The following is a 23,012-nucleotide window of genomic DNA, read 5'->3' on the forward strand; positions in this document are numbered from 1 at the left end:
TGATTAGAGAAAGCCTATGATTGTGCAGAAATAAATACAACAGCAACAGCCACACAAGAAAAGAGTGTTAAATTCACTTTTTGCACTATATCAACTCTGTCCTAGACAGTACACTGAAAATGAGCTTTACTTCATATTCATGCGAATCAAAGTTTCTCCATTCGGCATTTTTGTGGCATCAGAGTGTCAATTGAGAATTTGACTTTATTCTCGGGCCCTGCAAACTTTCAACTGTTCATTTAGGAAGAAGCTAAAGGGAGTTTGAAATTTAATTGCAAGGACTCAAGAGCCAAACCGTACAAGAGGCACTTGGTCATTTTAAATTCTGCTTTTAATTCACTTTAGGATGATCTAATGAAAGTTACAAAACATACTGTTTCAGTCTAACATCTGGATAAAATTGACTTTAGCATGCTCTTTTTGAAAGCGTTCAAGTTTCTGGTTAACTGAAATAAGACATAAACCTCTGGTGAATGGTGATGTGTGTGCGTGTGCGTGTGTGCATGTGTATGTGTGTGTGTGTGTGTGTGTGAGTTTAAGTTTCTGCTTAAGAAAACAGATGTTAAGAATGAAGATGCTTGTTATATTCACTCTATATAAATTTTAAGATGGAAGTGAAACTATAACGTAATGCTCTTTGTTCATTTGTCTGATCAGTGTTATAGTTTATACATTCATTCTGTTTTAGTGAACCCCTATGAACATGTGTTGGAATAATAGGTATGGGCTCCACCACACCTGCTGTGGGGCCTGAGCATGGAGTATATGGTACACGTAAGACTTCAGGTTGTCACACAGTGTGGGCTGGCATGGTGCTGTGGTTTGAATGTGCTCTTCAAAAACATGTGTTAGGAACTTAACCATGTTGAGAAGTGGAAATTTTAAGAGGAGACTCTGAGGGATCCTCCATTTTATGGGAGTAGCTTTCTTAAAATAAGTTGGTTTTGAATGGAAAATGAAATGGTAGGATTTGCACCATGATTTATAGGAACACAGATTCTGAGGAAAATTGAATCAAATAACTTTATATTTCAAAATATACTTAAAGGTAGTACATCAATAATTGGTGGTGTTTGCTGACTATACTAGATCAAAAAAATTTTAGAGAGACAATATATTTAAATTTTAACCATTTGATTTTTAAAAATAACCTAATAACAAACATTAGGTCATGAGCATGTGCTTTAAATAGAAAGTATATAATCTATTGCATACAAGGAATAAATAAAATATTACATTAAAAAGAAATAGACTCTGAAAAAGAAAACATCACAAATATTATAATATACATTTTCTTCCTTATATGCATTTTATATCATGCATTTACACTGTATGTGAAGAATCACAGTTTTGCTACAGCTAATACTTTGTGTTATTTAGAGGTAAAGATAGGAGTGACATCATTGAAGATACTAACAGCTGGTAGAACAAAGGCACTAACCAATCAGAAGAGACCCAGCCACATATCCTTGGCATAACTTAAGTGGGGCCTGCCAACAGACTAGATACCTGATTATGTAAATTGCCACATTCAATGTGGCCATGGGCGTGAGATTTAATGCACAAACTTTTAGCCTAATTATTATTTATCTTTTAGAAATGATGGCACGATGTCAAAATACTTTTCCTGTATCAAATACTCCTTTTAGTAGGGTGTTAGGATATTTTGTGATTTCAAATGTTTAGTTGTGAAAATATCGAATGAAAAGAGTCTTCAACAAGTTTTTTACTTAAAAGTAAGACATCCAAAAGTATCCCCTCTCCAGGAAAAAGACATCGGGATGGGTATGGCCCTCATGCCTCACTGGACAACAACAGGGGGACCAGAGCCATTAAAAGGTCCCATTCAATTACTGGAGGTCAGGCTTCTATCCCCGCCTTCGCAAGATTAGAATTGCCACAGCTCTTCTATAGTTAGAGAAGGGAGGAGATGTCAGAGGCATCCCTGCTTATACACTGAAGGCCTAAAATCAGCCATAGGCCTAAAATCACCAATAGGCCTGTCATACATGTATACTAACACCAAGTCTTGGGTCTCTGTAAAAAAAAAAAAAATTGAAACAGATGGCTATAAGCTATTGTAAACAGGCAGCTTTTGTGGAAATTTATAAGCCCGAGTAGTCATAGACCTTGTAAATAGGTAGCCTGGGCAGACAATACCAACTTAGATAAGGACAAGTGAGTCATAGGCAGAGTCATAGTGACCTCTCCCCTGAACCTTCACCTAGCCGATACCCGGTTCTGAAAGATATCTGTATTCCCCCTGAACACCCACACTCCAGTGTCATCCCCTTCCCCACATCCTGCCTTTCTGTGTTTATAACCCCTGTGTGAATGAACTAAGAGTAAGACATCACGTGCCTCTTGAAATATCACCTTTTAAGATTGGCCACAGAGAAGAAATGGGAATATATTTGGAGACTTCATTTGCACTGAAATATACATCTGAAGTATTAATTCAACTTTGGAATAGATCCTATGTGACCACATTATGGCCAAAGGCTGTCCTGTGTGAGTCCTTTGAGCTTTCCTGTGTCTCAGGCTGCCTGAGAGCACAGAAGTCAGCTCATGAGACACTTTTCTGCTATCCAGAGGATGCTCATAAAGAGAATATCACAGAGCTTTGAAACAGCTTTTCAATGAACTCGGGTTTTCCTTTGGAAATAACCGAGAGTTCTAAAGTATAGCTCATCACAGCTGGCTGGATTTGGGGATGCTCCACCTCGCAGCTGGAAGTGATACAACTTTGGCTCTGTATCACAGATGCAGGAAGTTCCTCCACAGCCCTATCACAGCTGTTTATGAAAAGAAAAAAAAATAATTCTGTTGTGGCAAAGTACCAATCATTGTTCCCAACCTCACTAATAATGTATCCTACGTGAAGTACTCTGACAAAAACAAATAAAAATGATTGACATGTGGTAGTGGAAGAAGAAGGAACGAAAGATATGACATCATTAAATCACATGAAGATTAGGCAAGGCAGACAAGAGGGTACAGGATAAGATTTGCTCCCTAGGAAACCATTTACAACAAAGAATGAAGAATGTTCTGCAAGAGAATGAAATGGGAACTGTATCCTACTGTTCCTCCTGTGCAATGTAGCAGGTTTGTTTTTCTCGACTCCAGAAAGACAAAATCAAAGAGACTTTCGAGTCTCATGGTTCAAACCACGCTAGTAGGCCAACTGATCCCTTAGAGAAATGCAGAGTCTTGCCGTATACAACAGCAAAGGAAAATCTAGAGATCAGTGTTTAATTATTGCCAAAACTAAAATTAAAAAGCAAGATATACATTTATCTGTTGTCTGCAGAGGGAAAGGCTTCAGAAACTATAACACAACAGAAGATAAGATGAAATTCTAATTATTAGATGAAGCACATTTCAAGATATGACTATTTCAACAACTATCACTAACAAAGTTGATAGCAAATATAAGAAAAATATTTTTAGATGACGTCACAAAGGATCCTTTATTCCATAAAGTCTTTAACCTAGTCAGGAAAATTTTCACACAATTCCCAGTTAACAAAGATCCACAACTAATGACCACTAAATGGAAAAAGACAGCAAAGATAATACCACCCTATCAGCACTCACAGATATGAAAATTAATATAACTATTAAGTTATTATATTAACCAAAAGTTACTGATACAAATATAGACTATTGATAAACAGGATACGCTCTTGTTATCTACTTGTAATATCATAACCTGGGATAATCTTCTTAGAAAGAAATTTGCCTTTTCAGACTAAAGAGCCTTAAAAATGTTAAAAATCTGAACTGTTAATAGGCATTTTAATTATTTCAAATTAAAAATCAATGACAAGTAATAAGAATGCCTACAACCTGGAAACTGAGTAAGTCAATGATCATGTAATTTAAGTTTGATGATGCCCAGAGAATAATGTCATAAACTTCAGGTTGGATCTAGATGCATACCCTACACACCAATGCAGCCCCATGTCCATGTGACTTCCTTTGACATAAGTCATATCTAACTCTTAGGCTCGAACTATCCTTCACATCCTGTGTCTTGCTCCAACCTGCTCTGTCCATATCAGACACAGGACAAACAGAGGAAGGAGGTCCTCATGTCCAGATCTCATCGTAAACGTACAAACAAACTAAAAGAGCAAGGCAGTATCTCCCAACCAATTCTACCAGTCCTAGAAATTTTCCCCACAACAATTACCGGATCAACCTCAAGACACAGAATCTAGAAGAACAACCATAAGCTCCATCAAGGAATTCAATAGGTGTAAAGAAAACACAGAGAAGCAGCTCAGTGAACAAAACAACTCAGTGTTGCCTGAAAACCACAAACATACAACAGATGCAAATGACAAAGGCAATACAGAATTTTAAAAATAAAATTCGATAAAGATATAGAAATATTAAAGATGACTTGGGCAGAAGTGAGGATGAAATTGAAAAATCCCCATAACCCAACCAGAAAAGTTGAGGGAAAGCCTTACAAGCAGCATGAATCAAGCAGAAGATAAAAATATCAGGACTTGAAGAAGAAGAAGTAGAGAATCTGGATGAAATGACCCAAGAATATGAAAAAAAATCTTTAAGTGACTGGAAAGCAGAATACAGAAACTGTGGGAAACAATGAAAAAAATCCTCAGATTATAGAAGTAGGTGAGAGAGAAGAATCCAGATCAATGGTACAGACCAAAAGCATACAGAACAGACAAAGAATACTGAAGTGACAAGAGAAAAACCACAGGTCACATCATCAAGGAAAGTGCATCACAACAGCCGAGTTCTTACTGGAAAGAATGAAAGCCGAAGAGCCTGGAGTGATGCATTCCAGCATGACTGCAGTCAATACACATAATGGCCTCAGTTCTGCAATAAAGAGATACAAGCTGGCTAAATGGACCAAGGAAAAATATCCATCTATCCATTGTCTACACGAAACACATTTCAGCTTTAAAGAACAGCACACATTTAGAGCAAAAAGGTGAAGAAAAGAGCTTCAGTCAAATGGGACCAGGAAGAAAGCATCACTCTCCTATAGTCTGACAGGGAAGAGCAAATCAAACTTAGGCTAATCAGAAAAGATAAAGGACATGTTATTCTCACCAGGGAACCATTAAGTAAGAAGTCATCACCATCCTAAACATATATGCACCAAAATCTGGAACATCCAATTTTATAAAAATCTGCCATAGTTGATTTTATAAAAAATCATACTATTGAGATTTTTTAAAATTTTCATTGTCCCTAGCAATTAGGAAAATGCAAATCAAAATGACTTTGAGGTGCCATCTTATTCCAGTCAGAATGGAAAAGTTCAGCAGAGCAACTGCCAAATGCTAGAGGGGTGCCAGAAAAAGAGAGCATTTATTCACTGTTGGTGGAACTGCAAACTGGTCCAGCTGCCGTGAAAAATCAATGTGGAGGATTCTCGGTATGCTCAAACAAATCTACCATATCATCCAGCTATGCTAACTCCTTGGCATATGTACCCAAATGACTACAGAGAGTCACTCAGCCATGTTCATTGCTGCTCTATTTACAATAGGTAGGAAATAGAGACAACCCAATATCCTTCAATTGACAAATTGATAATAAAAATGTGGTACGCATGCACTATAAAATACTATTCAGCTGTGGAGAAAAAAATAAATCATTAACTTCACAGGTAAATGGATGAAACTAGAAATGACTGTATTTAGTTAGGTACCCAGACCCAGAAAAAAAAATAAAACAATAAAAAATGTGATATGTTCTCTCATTGGAGTCCCTAGCTGCAAATCTTCAGATGAGAGTAAACAACCTAGAGTAACTACAGGTGGAAAGAAAGTAAAAAGGGACCATTGCTAGAATAAGGGAGTCAGGGAGTGAGAGAGAAAGGACTAGCAGGGTCCAAGTTATCTGGTTAGAAAAATAAGAAAAATCACACTAAGCCCCTTTATGCCCATTTGATTGGCATGGAAACACATGGCAACGCAAGTCAGTACCAAGTTCTCATTCTCTCACCCTGGTGCCTCTTCTACCTGCTCAATAATGTAGCATCTTTTACCTTACACTTGAGTATATGATGTGAAATACCAACCATCTCTCACTGATGATTTTAACAATGCCTTACGTCATACATAATGATAAGACGGTTCATGAGGACAATTTACTGAACCAAGAGAAAATGGTAAAGGTGTGTAGACCTAAGAGTTTCCATGAGAGTTGGAGGTGGGAACTGTAAGGCTCAAAACATGAACATTTATAGAGCTGACTGGAGGTTGGGTACATTTCGAAACCAAGTTGGTTGTTTCATCATTCCAAAATGTAAAAAAATGTGAACTTTATCACTGTACCTAGGACATGTTGCTATCAGTCGACTCTTAAAGTGTTGTATGAAAAACAGCCCACTCAGTGGTTAGTGACAACTGCTGCTTTTCCAGAGGATCTGGATTGGATTCTGAGTTATGTGTCTCACAGTTGCCCTTATCTGGAGTTCCAGGGAATTTGATGCCCTCTCCTGGCCTCCACAGGTACCTGTACCTGTACACACACACACACACACACACACACACACACACACACCATACTAAATGAACAAATCTTCAAAAAACATTCACAAGACAGAATGAATAAAATCTTGAAATACTCTAAAATACACAAATACTAGAATAACTGCATCGAATCTCTGAATTGTGAATTATGAATTTACAGAAATTATAAAGGGTCTAGAAGCAAATGTCTATCATTTCCAGGAAAAAAAGCAGCTAATTCCTAAATCATTAAGCGTTTACTCAGTGTCCAGTAGATAATCTTAGTACCTTACAAGTAGGGCCGTCCCCCTCCTCTAAGCAGAAACACAATTATATTACTTTTAAAGAAAACTCTTAAAAAATTGGCACCTACCACTGAGTGGACCTGGTCATAAGTGCTTTGGATTTTCCCATTTACTTTATTTTTACCTGAAAATAAAGAGGAAATGTCATTATGTCATCACTTTAATATTCCTGCTCCTTAATTCTAGATCACTGTGGGGACAATTCCAAGCCACAGTCTATGTAGTTTCATTTACTCTCATTTCAAAAATTGATCCCAATGCTTTGTGAGCACAGGTAAGGAAGAGAAGTTCAGGGCTCCCTGTAGTAGGCTGTGGTCCTCTGGCCTTCCTTTCCATGTGACGTTTATACATATTGACATTTGATTTGTTCAGCTCAGTTGCTGTTCATAGGTCAAATATATCTTTTAAAGTACTACAGCGACATAGCTGGAAACATCACATTGTTCATTATTTTTTTAAAAAACACATTATAATGATGTATAAATTCTATTTATTTTGTATTTTTAAATACTAGAACACGTTAACTATTGAAAATAACATGAAAATGAACTTATATTATACAGCTAGTGAAACGTTTTAAACTTGACAACTAAAAAAGAATAAATAAATATTTTAGTGCTTTCTTTAACTCCTCCGCTGGGGACCCTGTGCTCAGTCCAATGGTAGGCTGCAAGCATCCACCTCTGTATTTGTCAGGCTCTAGCAGAGTCTCTTGGGAGACAGCCATATCAGCCTCCTCTTGGGGTTTGCAACTCCATAGGAAGAACAACAATATCAACCAACCAGAACCCTCCTCCCCAGAACTCCCAGGGACTAAACCACCAACCAAGGAGTACACATGGAGGGACCCATGGCTCCAGCCACATATGTAGCTGAGGATGGCCTTGTCAGGCATCAATGGGAGGAGAGACCCTTGGTCCTGTGGAGGCTTGATGCCTCAGTGTAGGAGAATGCCAGAGCGGGGAGGTGGGAGTCGTTGGGTGGGTGGGGGAACACCCTCATAGAAGCAGGGGGAAGGGGTGGAATAGGGGGTTTCTTGGGTGGGTACCGGGAAAGGGGATAACATTTGAAATGTAAATAAAGAAAATATCTACTAAGAATAGAATGATTTCAAATTAAAAAATAAATATTTCATTGAACCAAATAAATACTTACTTCCAACAATAGTCTTATGATTGAAAATCTTACTCCAAATTCCACCTTCTATATTGTCTTTCACACCAAATTCATAAACTGTGTTGGGCTTTAGATTTTCCACAATTGTTTCAGTAGCTGGGCAGAGTTGAAAAATCCATTTCTTTTCCTTATCTTTTTCTCTATATCGAATTGTATAAAATCTGTTGAATAATGAAAATATCATGTTTGAAAACACAGGGATATGCAAAATACAAGTCCAAGTTTCTAAGGTTCATTTTGCTTATGCATATATTCACATATTAACATATGTTCACATGCATTTGCAGGTACTTGTGTGTCTTTGTATACAGAGGACCCAGAAAACATTGCTGTATCTTTCAGGTCTAGGATTACAGTTGTCTGTGGGATGTGGGGTTTGTTACATCCATGCTGGGATCTAAACTCTGGCCCTCATGACGAGCTGTAAGCACTCTTAATTGTTGAGTCATCAGTACAACTCCCTCAAGTTTCTAAGTACACATGAGACTTCAGTCAGATGACTCTATTAAATATTGAACTGTTCTGATTTTTCTAAAAGCTGAAGAAAATCTCTGCTTTTGTTTCACATTTTAATTTCCAAGTCAGCTTGTCATGCAGCAGCATGCCACCACAACTTCAGAATTCTCATTACTGTTATTACCTACTTAGGGACATGAAACAGAAAATGCTAGATATTCATCCCTTTCGAACTGCATAGCGAACAGAAGCAAGGTGTTATGGATAGTGTGACCTTTTCCTTATTTGAAGAATTCAAACCTTCTCATTTCATGGGGGTGTATTAGAAGTAATATTTGGTAAAAGACAGACCTGAGAATTTATGGTATATACAGGACTACGTTTTAAGAGTAAAACACAATTATTGTTATTTTAAAAAGCAAAATTGATAGTTAAGCTAAAGGTACAATAAGAATGTAAAGCATACATTTAACATCACCATTATGTCCTCGCTTCAGGCCACACGATACTCCAGTTTAGATGTCATAGTAAGATAATCTCTAGCACGAGGCTTTGCATGTCTAGTCTATGCCAGGTTTAACTGTCTCATTTAAATATCGCAAAAAATATCCTGAATGGTAGAAATTATTAATCCTGTTTGGTGAATGTAAACCATCTCTGGGCTTTCCCAGTATTCCAGCTAGTGTCCTTTACCTTGGATAGTGGCAGAACCACAAACCAAAGAAAGCTCCACTAGATATGTTTCTAACATGCCCTTACAGTAACCCAGGCTGCAAGTCAGGAGAGCGAGTTTCATACGACTCTACAGACTGAAGAGAATAAACTGATATAGCAGAATCAACACAGGGTATGCAAATAGCACATTGGATAAAATAGCAAACTACAAAATGATGTGTATTGGTTCACATCATGTACAGAACATGAAAATTTCCGCATTATTCTTAGTATTAGAAAGAGGTAACAAATAGGGGGAGTATGTCAAATTTAAAGTTGAGCTTTGATTACTAGTGAGCGAGACAGGAGATAAGTGGTATCAGAGGTGATCTTGACAGATAAGTGATTCCTTTATATTCTTAAATAAATAATTTAAGCCAATAGAACAAAATAATAGCTGCATATATTATTATGATAATAATAAATACAATACATATATATATATATATATATATATATATATATATATATATACTATTTTAGAGCTTTTAAATTACTTTTATTTTTTTCTCAAAATTTAGAGTGATTTCCCCTACTCCATACCTTTTAAAGCTAAATTAACTAAAATTCAGGTTAAATGGTTTTATTTTTTTAATTTTTGTGTTTTGTTGGTTTTGGTTTTTGGTTTTTTGGGTTTTCGTTTGTTTGTTTGTTTTTAGGATTTTAAGGTCACTCATTTATTCAGGCTAAATGCATTTACCGGATACCCACTAATGACTAAGTTTACTTTATGTTCATTACCTTTTCTAGGCACACTTTCTTGATGATACAAATACATTTGCCTAGAATCTTAAGAAGCAGGGGACTGAACATAAACTGTAGACTTTACAAAGCAAAAAGGCAGAACCTTTGTTTAAAAGTAACAGGATTTTCAGATAGTGACAGGAGGAGATATTAAGCCAAAGGTTAAACCTAAGTGTATTGTCAGGGAGAATATGTGCCCAGCTCCCAGGTCCATAAAGTTAGCAGGGGCTTTAGATTTTAGAAACTAGGGGTTTGGGGGAGAGGCTTTGTATACACAGCCTACTTTCTCAGTAGTTGCAAGGCCAGGACATGCTTGCAGCCAATCATTAGCTTCATTTTTCTCCAGTAAAAGCTAATCTTGGGCTCTACACTTCCTTTCCAAAATAACAAAAAGCCCAATGAGTGAAGGGGGCTGGTCCAGCCAGAGTGCTCACTGCTACCAGTAACAAATGTTATAGGATATGAGTCCTCTGTGTCTTGTAAGTCCAAGTCTCAACAGTGATTTTTGAAATGCATCACTTGACAAGCATGATACATGGAATTTTTGTTGCCCTCCTCCTTTCCACCACTTCCTGGCTCTTAAGGGGCCTTAGAGAAATGCCAAGAAGCTAAAACCAAAGCAGATAAGCCCTTACAACTCTGCCCCCCCCCATAGTAGGAATATATTCCTGAGGAATTAACACCAGGCATGAGTCAGGATCCCCTTGCTAGCTGAGCTGCTAGGGACAGGCCCACAGCTTTCTAATCAGCTTAGTGTTGTATATAGCCTGCCAATGAAGAAACTGGGAGAGAATGTTCCATGGGTTTCAAAGATCCTCAGCTTCCCATTAAAAACAATTCATCCTGTAAAGTTCATCTGTTTCAGTTACAACACCCTCTCTTATACCAAATTCTTTATAAGTGGTACAAGTCCCTGTGCCTCTCTTCCTCTATAATATTCAATCTGACCTGTCTCAGCGCCATCTACATTGAAATGCAAATAAGGTAAGTGGCTTCTAAGTCTTACAGAACAAGATAGGATGCTTAGCTTCTCCTTGGGTCATTTTAAAATTAGATTGCAAGTGCTCTCAGTGAAGTTTTTCAATCATCAGCAAAGAACAATTTAAGCCATTGGGTTTATACTTACATTTTGCAAATTCACTTTTCCTGAGGACAACTTAACAAACTAAACCATTTCCCTAAACTTGTCATTAAGTTGAGGCAAAACATAATAAAAAGCTTGCGTTGCAGAAGACTTCGCATTCTTGTTGATTTCAGTTTGTCAATAAAGTCTTAGCAAAGCAAGACTTTATGGAATTAGAAGAGGCCCGGGGGCAACTACAGCTGGAAGATACTCAAATCCTCCATCCTCTTTTCTGAGTCCTAAGCTGTACTTTCTAGTCTGCTCTGAATTCTCTTTCTGCTCTGCAGCTTGGCAAAAGTAAATGAAAGTAAACATAAAATGACCCAGAATCGGAGAACAGTCAGTTTAGTGTTGCCCAAGGCTTTTTTAACTTGTTATTTTACTTGTATTCACCTTAATGCATAGTCAACATTATCTTCATTGTCTGAGAATGTTCAGGATCGAATGGTACTTTTGCGGATGATTAAGTTTGAGCACAACCATAGAGAAAGGCTACGGGTCTTCTGAAACTACAGACAGCAAGTTGGAGCCTAGTGATGCTCACTTGTAATCAAAGCACTAAACTGGAGGATCATGAGGGCTACCCTGGGCCACCCTGGGCTATCCTGGGCTACACAGTAAAAGCCTCATTTAAAAAAAAATTCATGGGGCCTTCAAAATTGGTAGTGCCTTGATCATAAGCCTACTGCCAACAACCGCATGGCCTCGGGGGAGCTGTTCCTTCATACAAATAAATTTTTTCAAAAAGTTTGGAACGAAACACCTTTTGTGATTCTTTATACATTTTTTTTCAGCAACAGATTAGATATTCTATTCTAAAAACCTCCCTGAGGCAAAAAGAAAAAAAAACTAAATTTATGATGTAGCAGCTGGCAATGAACTATACTTAGGGGAAAAGTAGAGAACATCAAGATTAATTTATTCCTTGCAAACTCTCCCATCATTAGGCACCCCGTAGACTACACTTTTACACTTGCAAACTCTTCCATCATTAGGCACCCCGTAGACTACACTTTTACAGCAAGAGCTGCATTTTGACACAACTGTTATTTCCCAAAACATGGGCCCTATACAATGTTCCCTATCCTGTGTCTGAGGATTCCTCCTAATACCCCTTTGCTAATGTTCTTTATAGAGAACAGCCCCCATGACCAGAGATTCTGCACACTCTCCACCCTTGTGCATCCCTCCCTCCCTCATGGTAATTCAGGAGATGAAATACAGTCTCCTTTTCTCAAAAGTAACCTCATCGGTAATTTATACAAGTTTCTTTCTTCGTAAGCACATCAACTTTTCTTTTGATCTTCCAAGGAAATTGTGGAGGTGTTTTGAGACCTATCAAAGCCACAATAAACTCAACACTCTCTGAACCCTTTCATTTCACTATAAGCATAACCTAATTTCTTCCACTTCTTAATGATAAAAATATCCAGGCCCCTTTATACTCTGGTGTATGGTATCTTTAGTAGACTGAAATCTAATGATAAAATACAATGAATGATCTAAGTTTCCATAAGTTTCATGTCTACCTTAAAATCTTCCCTGAGTCCAGTCTTTGCATAACCCACCTTTCTGTGAACTTCCAAGTCTCTCCTCCCTTCGTGTCTAATCTTTCTATTAGATCCATGTATGTTTCCTAATGTTATTTCTCTTACACGCATCTTTTCTATTCTAACAAAGCATTTAAGGGCAAGTATATTATTTTTAAATGCTTGTGGTAATTTTTAAACTGATCGTCTGACCAATAATTCTATAGAGAAGAATAACAGCTTAGAAAATCCTTCTGGATTTAGTAATTAATAGCTCACTGGTGATTAAGACGATTCAGTGAAACAGTAGGAACGGGGTAGGAGCTAGTGAGGAGGGACAGGGATGCTGCAGAAATCAAGTACATAAGAATAGCCTCAGGAGTTAAGAAAGGTTGAAAAGAAATATAGAAGACAGAATATAATCAAGACATGTTTTCTTGGGGTGAGCGTGGCTATGCAAATCTTGAGTCTGTTTGCAATCAGAAGGCGGGATACAGCAGCAAGAAGGAGCAACTGGAAAAGAGAAGAGGCCAAGTACCAAGGACCCAAAGCTTAAAGGATGTGAGAAGAAATAAAATTAGATGTAATAAAGTCAGAAGCGTGATCCTTGGAGGAGAGAGGTGTGAGCAGAGGTCAAGGTGAATTTGAAATGGAGGAGCAAGCTGACAGTGATCAGTTTGCCCAGCATTACTCAAGGTCTAAGGTAAGGCGAACAGCCAAGGAACACGGCCAGCATGCTGCTTTCACGATCTGGAGTGCAGAGAAATGCTTTAGTGGGACCATATATGGGGGAACAGAGAAGCAAAAGATAAGGACACAGATATAAGTACTTCTCTTAAGCAAAACCAGTGTGACCTGGGGCCTTTAGACACTAGAAAATGAAGTAAAATATTAATATTTGAATTAGTATAAAAGGAGAACTCCAATACATTCCAAGGTGCTAAGAGAAGTGAGATGATGTTTCCAGAAGAAGGGTATCAGCTCAATTTTGTCAGGTTGTTTTGGAGGTAATAGCGACACAGAATGGAAAGTATGGAGAGTTTCCTGCTTAACCATTTAGCTCATGTATACTGCTGGCCTCGGGACATGGTCCCTACTGCCACAGATCGTTATACTGAAAGGTGAGTCACAAGCCCAAGGTTTAATCAAGTGAGAACCCACAGACAGGAGAAATACCCACTTCTTCGGAAGTCCAGGAGCAAAAGCAAATCACAATAATAAAAGTTGATATCACTCCTGAATGATCAAGAGAGAACTCTAATATTATACTAATAAGCAACCAAAGTATAAAAATTTTAGACAAGTGAGTAAATTATAAATCTCTCATAAGCTGGCAAAGTGCTGATGAAGCAATCTTGAAAGTTTTGGCAAGCTGGAAGAATGTGGAAGACAAAGGAAAAATCAATGTTAAAACAAATTTCAGATAAAAGAAAAATAAGCAATCTTATTACTTCCTCTACATCAGCTTGGAAAGTTCTCTTTTGGTCTTAAATTCAGGACAAATGTTACTTTCTTCCATTGAAAACTGCTGAGTACAAAGTCAAAAATGAAACACAAAAACTTTTCAGCATGAACTATGAAAAGTATCCAAAATCACGGGAGACTCAGACAGGCTGCATGTAAGCAGGAATACAAATGAGAGCCCATGAACATGTACAAGCTGAAAGCAGAATGCAAGGCTTCCTTCTTGGAAACTTACTAAGTCAGAGCTTTGCTATGGAAAGCCCAAAATCAACACATAAGGAAACAACTTCCCTGATACATTCTCTGCATTAGATAATGAGATTTCTAGAAACCAATGTTAAATGTTTTTATAAATCATTTCTTACAGAAGGACTTAAAGCAATCTTTAAGAAGATACGGCTGAAAGAAAATCTTAGCTATATTAGTCTTCTAATTTTCAAGACATTATCATCCCCTTAAGCTGTTATTGCTTATTCTAACCTAGTAGACTGGTCTAATCTCATAAAATGTAGCATAAATATATGAGAATAGACATCTCTAAGTCTGTTTCTAATTATTTGCAGCTCTGGTAGAGGCATTTGGGTGTTTATAGTGTGTACAGTATTTCTAGTGCTTTTAAACAAGCACTACTTGTTTTTCTGAAACATGGCAAAGGCTTTAGAATGTCAGCTCACTATCAACTGTGCTGACCTGGGAGCAAAGAGGTCTGGGGAAGCAGAATCCACAAGTACTTAAAATATTCCTTTTCACCCATGATTCTATAATTCTTCTCCTAGTCATATCCTAACAGGTGCCTATTTTGCCAACTCAGATTTGTAAAGATGCAATTATTTTTAACATGATACTGGAATCTTTTGAATTTACTCAATGCAGAATTTTGAATACTGTGATTTGGTATACATGGCTACTTTTATTTAATGACAAGGGCAGGGCCAGAATTGGTGAGCCAGAGGAATGGTGAGATGTATTTAAGGTCTGAAGTAGATGAGTTTTTAAGAGTCCATGACCTGTAAAAAGATGGTCAGCTACTTGCTATACCAACCTTCTCTAAATTCTTTGTCCATCTTTGCTGCCAACTGTGGCAACCTTTGTCCATCAGAACCAAGTATAGATAAATTCTTCATGGATAAGTTAGTATTATCAAAACATAAATGAAGGAAAGTCACAAGATACTAGAGGATACTTGCTCCACATGCTCCAAGAATTCCCCTGGCTGCTACGGACCTTGGTGGAGCATGTCATTTCAAGGATCCATCAAGTGAGCCGAGCAACCATTAAAACCAAATTGCATTTTATTGTAAGAATATCAAATTGCTTTCCTTCTTCTTCTCTCCCTCATTCTTCTTCTTTTTTTAAGAGGAGTTTTTTAAAAGGGAAAAACCAACCCACACATTATTTTCTCAGTGTTGGCATACTAGACTACTCTTCTAAAAACTGGAATTATTGTAAGACAAATATGCACTTTCAAGAGTGTATTTTCCAAGTCAAATAAGTCTCAAGCTTAGTGGTGGGTAAAATAAGGAATACTTTAGATTCTTTGAAACATTTTAAAATGACTTTTTTTTGAGAAACAGTTTTGGAAATCATCATCCACATGCTATTTTATCCCTTGTGGACCACGGGCATCAGAAGGAAATTTTGATTTGATTTCTTTTCCATTTAGATTCCCTAATCAAAGTAATTTAAAAGGTTCTTTTGGGGAACTTGCAACGACTTTAAAAGGCATTTCATTTCAAGCATAGTTTAGACAAGAATAGAACCCTACAAAAATAATCACACAGCGCGAAAGCTCACACGATGTGCTCAGCTATCCGTAGAGCGAGGGACTTGAAGGTTGAAAGTAATTCATGGGTCAACACTACTTCAGGAGAGCAATGGTGGAAAATGCCGTAACACACAATACTGAAGAGGATTTACAGCACACACAGATGAAGTCATCCTACAAACATTTCTGCAATGCAGCAATTCCAATTTGAGGTACTTTCTTCTGAGAGAAATTAACTCATATACTCAAAGCCATGTATAAAAATGTGTGCTACAGTCATTAAATCATCAACACTTTTTTAATTTTTATTTTACATGTATTGATATTTTGCCTGCATGCACGTATGTGTATCATGTTTATTCAGTGCCCTTGGAGGCCCAAAAAGGTACCAGATCTTCTAGAACTGGAGTTAAGATGGTTGAGAATGTCATGTGGTTACTGGGAGTTAAAACTTGGTCCTCTGGAAGAACAGCCAGTGCTCTTAACCTCTGACCTATCTCTCCAGTCCTATCAACATGATTCTTGTACCCACCATCAGAAGAATATACAATGAACTAGGATATTCCCATAATGGAATGCTACTCAGGAATATAAAAAGTAATAGACTTTGACACATGCAACGTTAGAAATGCAATTCAAAAGCATGCTGGAATAATGAAGACAGCCCAACCTTCCCTTACAATGTTATTCCATTTATACAGGTTTCTAGAGGAAGCAAAACTAATCCATAGTGACTGAAAATTCAATCAGAGGATGTTTCTAGGGGAGGGTACTTTCTAGAATTTTGTTTATTTATTTTCTCCTTTTTAAATTAGTTCTTTTGAGAATTGCCTACTATATGTTTTGACCGTTTTATCCCCGGCCCCAACTAAAACCACCCTCACTTCCTTCCAATAGCTCGATATTGTTACTAGATATTACAGACTAATATATTAAAAAATCCCACGGCAAGGAAAGGTTATCAATGTTTCTCAATGTTTGGATGTAGGCCAATGAGCTTTCATAGACCTCCAAACATTGCTACTGCTCTTTGTTACCTCCCAGAACTCGACAACAAGACCCTATTGCTGAAGTCATAGAACATGGAGAAGTCAAGCTGGGCTTCACCTGAAAGTTTCCTTCTTACCTACTGGCTTACTTTCATGTTGTTTGAAGGTGCTATGCATGCTACCAGAGGAGAAAATCATCACTATCTTGCCTAACTGTGATCCCTGAGGGTTACAGTAATGATTGGCCTTGCAAGACATGCTCACAAGTGCAGCTGTGAAATGAACATCATGGGAGTAACCAATCACATTCTGGTGGATTTAGGTCTCATGCCACAAGATGAAACCCATACCTGGCACCATCACTGGGCCACGAACCTTGAGCTGAATAGGTTATAGGCCCTCAGCAAGAACCTAATAGGCTGATACATGAACATAGTATTAAACAGACTCCTGACTAGCCTTTATACCTATAGATTAGGGCATCTCTCAACCCTCATCAGAGAAACATCTATTTGCAGTAGATGGTGATTAACACAGAGACCCACAGTTGCCCAAGGTGCAGAGACTAGAAACTGTATTCTATTTCTTAATGTTATCAAATATATAATGTCATATATTTATAACTTGAACTGTATACGTTTTATAGATTTTACTGTTTAAATTATACCTCGCTTTTTAACTTTAAAGTAGAAATGCAGATTTTTCTCAAAATTTGAAATAATTTCTAGTATACTTAAAATAAGAACCAAAAAAGTCTTTTTAAGAGTCTTGAACCTTGAAAATTTTGCAAACACATACAGCCAAAACTTTTGGATTTGGCTACTTATGTAGTAAATATTTATGAAAAGCAAATACTACATATAAGCTACTTGGGATCATGGCTCAGTGTTTAACACATTGCTTATTTCCAGACAGATCTAAACAGTGTGTTGGGTGTAAGGACAAATGATTTGCAGTGATATAAAAATGTAACTGTCTTCATTTCTTTTGCCAAAAAAAGCACTCACTTCACCTCTGCTTAATTCTCCCGTGTGTGTGCACATCCAGCTTCCTAAGCCAGTCTTCTTCAACACCAGTAGATATCAGAATCATTTGGAACTCTTTTTGAAACACAGATGGTTTAGCCCACACTCAGAATTTCTGATCCGATAAAGTCTTGGGGGAGAGGACCTTCAATTCCTATGTTACCTGTTCCCCAATGATGGCAATAGTGATGCAGCTAGATTGAGGCCAGACTTCAATGATGGCAATGATGGCAATGATGGCAATAGTGATGCAGCTAGATTGAGGCCAGACTTCAAGGCCTACTGCTTCAAACATTCTTCAAATTTCATATCGACAATCCAACTTGGGAGGTGGAGTCAGGTAGATCAAGGTCAGCCCGAGTTACAAAGTAGAGCCCTATCTCTATATATTTATTTTTTGAGCATTGGCATACACTAACAACTGGGATTATTATAAAAATATAAGTACTTTCAAGAACCAACCAAGCAAAATAAGTCATAGGCTTACTAGTGAAGTAAGGAATATTTTAGATTATTTGAAAGGATGCACATACATACATACATACACACATTGTACATATATATGTATATATATATGTAAAACATATCACTATACATACATACATATATATTTATGTATGCATACATAAATACACCATATACATATATATCCACCATATACATATAACTCTTTAGTTCCTTAGGCCACTCCTCTATGCTTTTTGCATGATACTGCCCATTTGGTATTTGCTCCTTCCCCTTGTGTTGGCTCATTTGCTGGTAAACATATCCATATATTTTCTACTCTGATAGATCTCAGTGCTGTCAATGGCAGGGTCCCTGTCTTAGATATTAATGCATACCTCATACCTAGACCACTATGTAGCTAATAGGTGATAAGTAAATGCTAAGGGTCCAAAGTTTTCCTAAGCACATGTAACTACATCAAAAGCAATGAAAAGTAATTTCCAATATGGGGACTTACCTGTCATTGGGACAGTGACTCGGCAACGTCCAGTCGTGGTGTGGGTTGATGAGGAACCCCCAGGACAGGAAGACAGAGCTCGGTGTCAACGTACCCACCACCAGCTGGAGGGGTTTGCGAGGGCGAGATTTCCCTGTGGAGGTAACACACAATTAATCCTACACACAGTGCCTTTCAACTGATGTTTGAAGTAAAAAGCATGTGTAAAGATGACTTAAAAAGATGATAATCCTTTTCTGTTTAGTTTAGCTTCTATACTGTCAACAAGATATTTTTCTGAGTCATTTCTGGTCTTCATGAGTGTGCTTTTGAAAATATACCAATAATGTTTTATAAATTTTTTGAGAATGTTATAGGTTTTTATATTGTCTACAAAACTGATTTTTGTTCATGAATTTAAACGTGAGTCAGAGGAAATGCTTTATTGATCTTGGGTGTGCATGTTTATATGTGCACATATATGCATACTATATGTTTCCATATATATCCATAAATAAGCCATATGCTATGCAATGATACCTAGCTTTAGTTTTCCTGAGTCATATAGTTATGAAGGTGTTGACTATGATTAATGAAGTAGACACACAAATGCTTTCATTCCTGTGTATACACATGACACTTGCATTATTTCTTTCAGAAATAAGTTTAAACTATGTCTTTTAGATTTATTTACATCTTCCAAAAAGAAAAGAAAATTATTATGGCAGTTGCATGTCATATTATTTATTATTAATATTATACTAAGTATTGACATTATATAATTTAATATTAGGTATAATAATGTTATATTATATTTTAAAATATAACTTAAACTGTAAGCTCCCTTGATATAATACTGTAATAGACCTATGCTTATAGCAAGCACACAAATAGAAAGGTACCTATATTTTTAATAATGCCTTTAAGGTAGGTGTAATACAGAAAGCACAGTTGTTCTGATGAGATTAATTGAGTCTGGGAAGTACCACAAGTTACACTAATGAATGACAATAGAATCTTCTCAAGCCCATGGGGTTAGTGATGGGGGGGTATGGGGAGGTTAAAGGGGAATAAGCATTACAATTTTCAAAATCATTTGAATCTATAGCACTGAGAAGATAGGGAAAGGAAGAACCTTGAACACAGGGTCAACCAGGGAAATAAAATCAAAATTCTAAAACTAAAGTCTCATAAAATTATATCCCCACTGAGTTCCTTCTTTATGTCACGAGACTGGGCATATTGTGTTTATTATAGGAAGAACTTCTGTTTTCTCAACCTAATGGACATGGAACAAGACAGCACAGTGCCTGGGACCTTTGTTAAAGTGGGTAAGACAGGACCCTGCCAGTGAGTGCAACGGTGACTATTTGAATCAAATAGTCTTGAAAAATGTCACATCTGCTTCTTTAAGTTCTGTTAATTATGACCCCAGGAAGAACGCCTCTAAGTCCAGAATCTACACAACCTAGTGGTATAAAATGCCCATGTTCTAATGCAGTTGGCTTATTTATGAGGTGCCGTATCTTTCAATACCTGCTTACATGGAGTAATGTTCAAAGCAGAGTAAGCCTATATCCTTAACCATCTGGCGTTTCCTAATGGTAAAATATCAAACACCTTCAATTTTTAAAAAATAAACAGTAACTTTTTATTACATATGGTTCTATGATTTGAGTAACTATCTCCCCAAAGTCCATGAGCTAATGGCTTGGTCTTCATCTCATGCTGGAACTAGAAGTTACTACAAGTAAGCAGATAATGGAAAGATTTTAGATCTTTGGGGTACAACCTAAAAGGGCAATCATGGAATCCCAGTCTTTTCCTCTTTTCCGTCTTTTGCATTCTGCTCATTAGGTGAGCATCAGTGTCCTCCTTCCATGCTGTCCCACCATAGGTCTTAAAAAATGGGCCCCAGCAATTATGGAATCAAACTCTAAGCTCTGGGCCACACTAAACCTTTTCTCCATATAAGGTGATTATCTCAGGTACTTGACTTAGTAACAAAAGACTAGAAACGTAACTAGGAGAGCTGACCTCTTAACGATGTCTAAAGTTTTTACGAGGATCATAGTCATTTAATTGGTTCCCAACATGTGAGTACTCTTCTCTATAAACCTTCCCAGATGCGTCTGTCATCGTGCAGATGGTGATGTGAATGGTGTACATGTGACCGTTAAGGAGGAAAGATGAGAATCTTGATTGAAGGTAGGAACAGACACAGCTTGGAAACAAACATGAGGTGATTATACGGTTCTTCCTGATTCTGAATTGACTATTGTGAATGTAACACAAGAGCATTATTTTATAACTGAACAGTAAGAGCCAGAAAAGTTTCAAGGGTGACTAAAATTACATAGAATGCAAGTTCAAAACTCATATTTCGGTTTCCTTGATTATTTTTAAACTTTCTTTGAAGTGCATCCTTGGCTCGGCTCACTGTGTATGAAGAGATGAAATGCAGCTTAGAGATCAAAAGTGTATATTCTATTCCCCAAGGGATCTTAAGCTTGCATGATCAAACAATTATGTCACTAACTTGGTGATTATAATGTGAGAAAAATTAGCTAATTAGAATCTATATGGCAGATGCGAATGCAAAACAAAATGGAACTGATTCCATTAGTCACTGCATCTCTCCCAGATGAAGAATCCAAAAAAACAGAGATGCTGTCCATTGTTGGAGAGGAAAGGTAAGCTATTGAGCTAGATAAAACCATATCCTGAGCTGTGAATAAGAAACTGAAAATAATCTCCACGGCCAGTATAAGAAACGTAGAAATGATATGAAGGTAGAAATTATTATTATAAAAGCCCCAGGAGCTGGGCAGTGGTGGCACATGCCTTTAATCCCAGCACTTGGGAGGCAGAGGCAGGTGGATTTCTGAGTTCGAGGCCAGCCTGGTCTACAGAGTGAGTTCGAGGACAGCCGGGCTACACAGAGAAACCCTGTCTCGAAAAAACAAAAAACAAAAAAAAAACAAAAAAAAAGCCCCAGGAGTCTGATTTTTCCTTTAAGACTTTATTTAAATGATAAGAGTTACATAAACAGTTCACTGAATAGCTGTCTGAAACCAGAATCTAAAACTATCATATTCACATTTGACCTTAATGTTCAAAACTTTGAAACATTGACCTGAGATACTGAGTTTCCCCTTTTGCCTTGAGACAAGAGGCATATGTATGTATGCATGTATGTATATATGTGTGTGTATATGTATATATTATATGTATATGTTTATGTTTATATGCTTGTATATTTGTATATACATACTAATGTATGTTTATATACTTATACGTATTTACATATGTATACATATTAATATTTTTTCAATTTTGTTTATTTTAATAATTAAAAGGCAGTTACACTTTTATATAACAGAAGCAAGTAGAGAAAATATTTTGAAATGGGGCTTCATTATGTAACAGAAACTAGCCTTAATTTTACCATCTATTTATTTTTCTTCTATGACAACTTCATACAGTTAGGTAATGTATTTTGGTCAGTGTAAACATCTATTGCTCTTTCTTTTTAAAAATATGGATATTTTATTTATTTACATTTCAGATGTTATCCCCTTTTGCAGCAAGATAATTTTCTACTACATTATATTTGCAATAAAGCTCAGTAACTGGGGAGGAGCTAAGAGTGGAAGGAGCAAGGAGTGGGAATGAGAAGGAAAGGAGGAAAAAGAGGAGGAGAAAGAGGAGGGAGGCTAGCAACCATGGAGAAGGACTGATGGGTCGAGAGCAGTCCTGGGTAGCAACATATTTCAAAGGTTAGATATTGGGTAACTATTTTAATTATGTGGGCATCTTGTTAATTGAGCATTTCCAAATATATAAATCCATTAGATAATCTTTAAGAGTCTTCATTCTATCAGGTACCACGAGAATGGCGGGTATTGTCTGGGGCTCAGCCGAAATTTGTGGCGGCAGCCTGGCGGATTGGCAGAGTCATCCACCACACTAGTGTCTCATGGATGCCAGGGCCAATGCCTCTAGCTAGCTGGAGCCATGGTCAGACCCAGAGCAGCGGGAACATGGCAGCTGCCCAGGAACAAGCCGGACCAGGCGCCGTTTTCTAAATATCTCCCATTTCAATCTTTCCCCACTCCCCCCAGAAACCTTTTGTCCCGTCCCCTCTCCTGCTACTTCTATGAGGGTGTGCACCATCCACCCTCCCACTCCCTCATCCCCATCTTCGAATTCTCCCATGCCAGAAACCAGGACCCTCGCCCTTACCCTCACCCCCTACCTTTCCCCACCTGCA

The 23,012-nt window shown here is 37.4% G+C and overlaps 1 protein-coding gene across 16 annotated transcripts in view; it reads right to left on the reverse strand.

Annotated features, from left to right (window-relative positions):
• The window catches only part of Abi3bp (ABI family member 3 binding protein), a 204,500-nt gene that overhangs the window by 103,963 nt on the left and 77,525 nt on the right, over positions 1–23,012 (reverse strand). For all 16 annotated transcript variants that reach the window (XM_028760248.1, XM_028760247.1, XM_028760246.1 and 13 more), the window contains exons 4-6: positions 18,761–18,893; positions 7,967–8,148; positions 6,880–6,935 (exon numbers count right to left, since the gene is read on the reverse strand). In XM_028760248.1, the coding sequence (XP_028616081.1) occupies positions 6,880–6,935; positions 7,967–8,148; positions 18,761–18,893 (371 nt within the window). The remainder of the gene's footprint in view (positions 1–6,879; positions 6,936–7,966; positions 8,149–18,760; positions 18,894–23,012) is intronic.

This window comes from Grammomys surdaster, unplaced genomic scaffold (assembly GCF_004785775.1).
Source record: "Grammomys surdaster isolate TR1022 unplaced genomic scaffold, NIH_TR_1.0 126398, whole genome shotgun sequence".
Classification (NCBI taxonomy): domain Eukaryota; kingdom Metazoa; phylum Chordata; class Mammalia; order Rodentia; family Muridae; genus Grammomys; species Grammomys surdaster.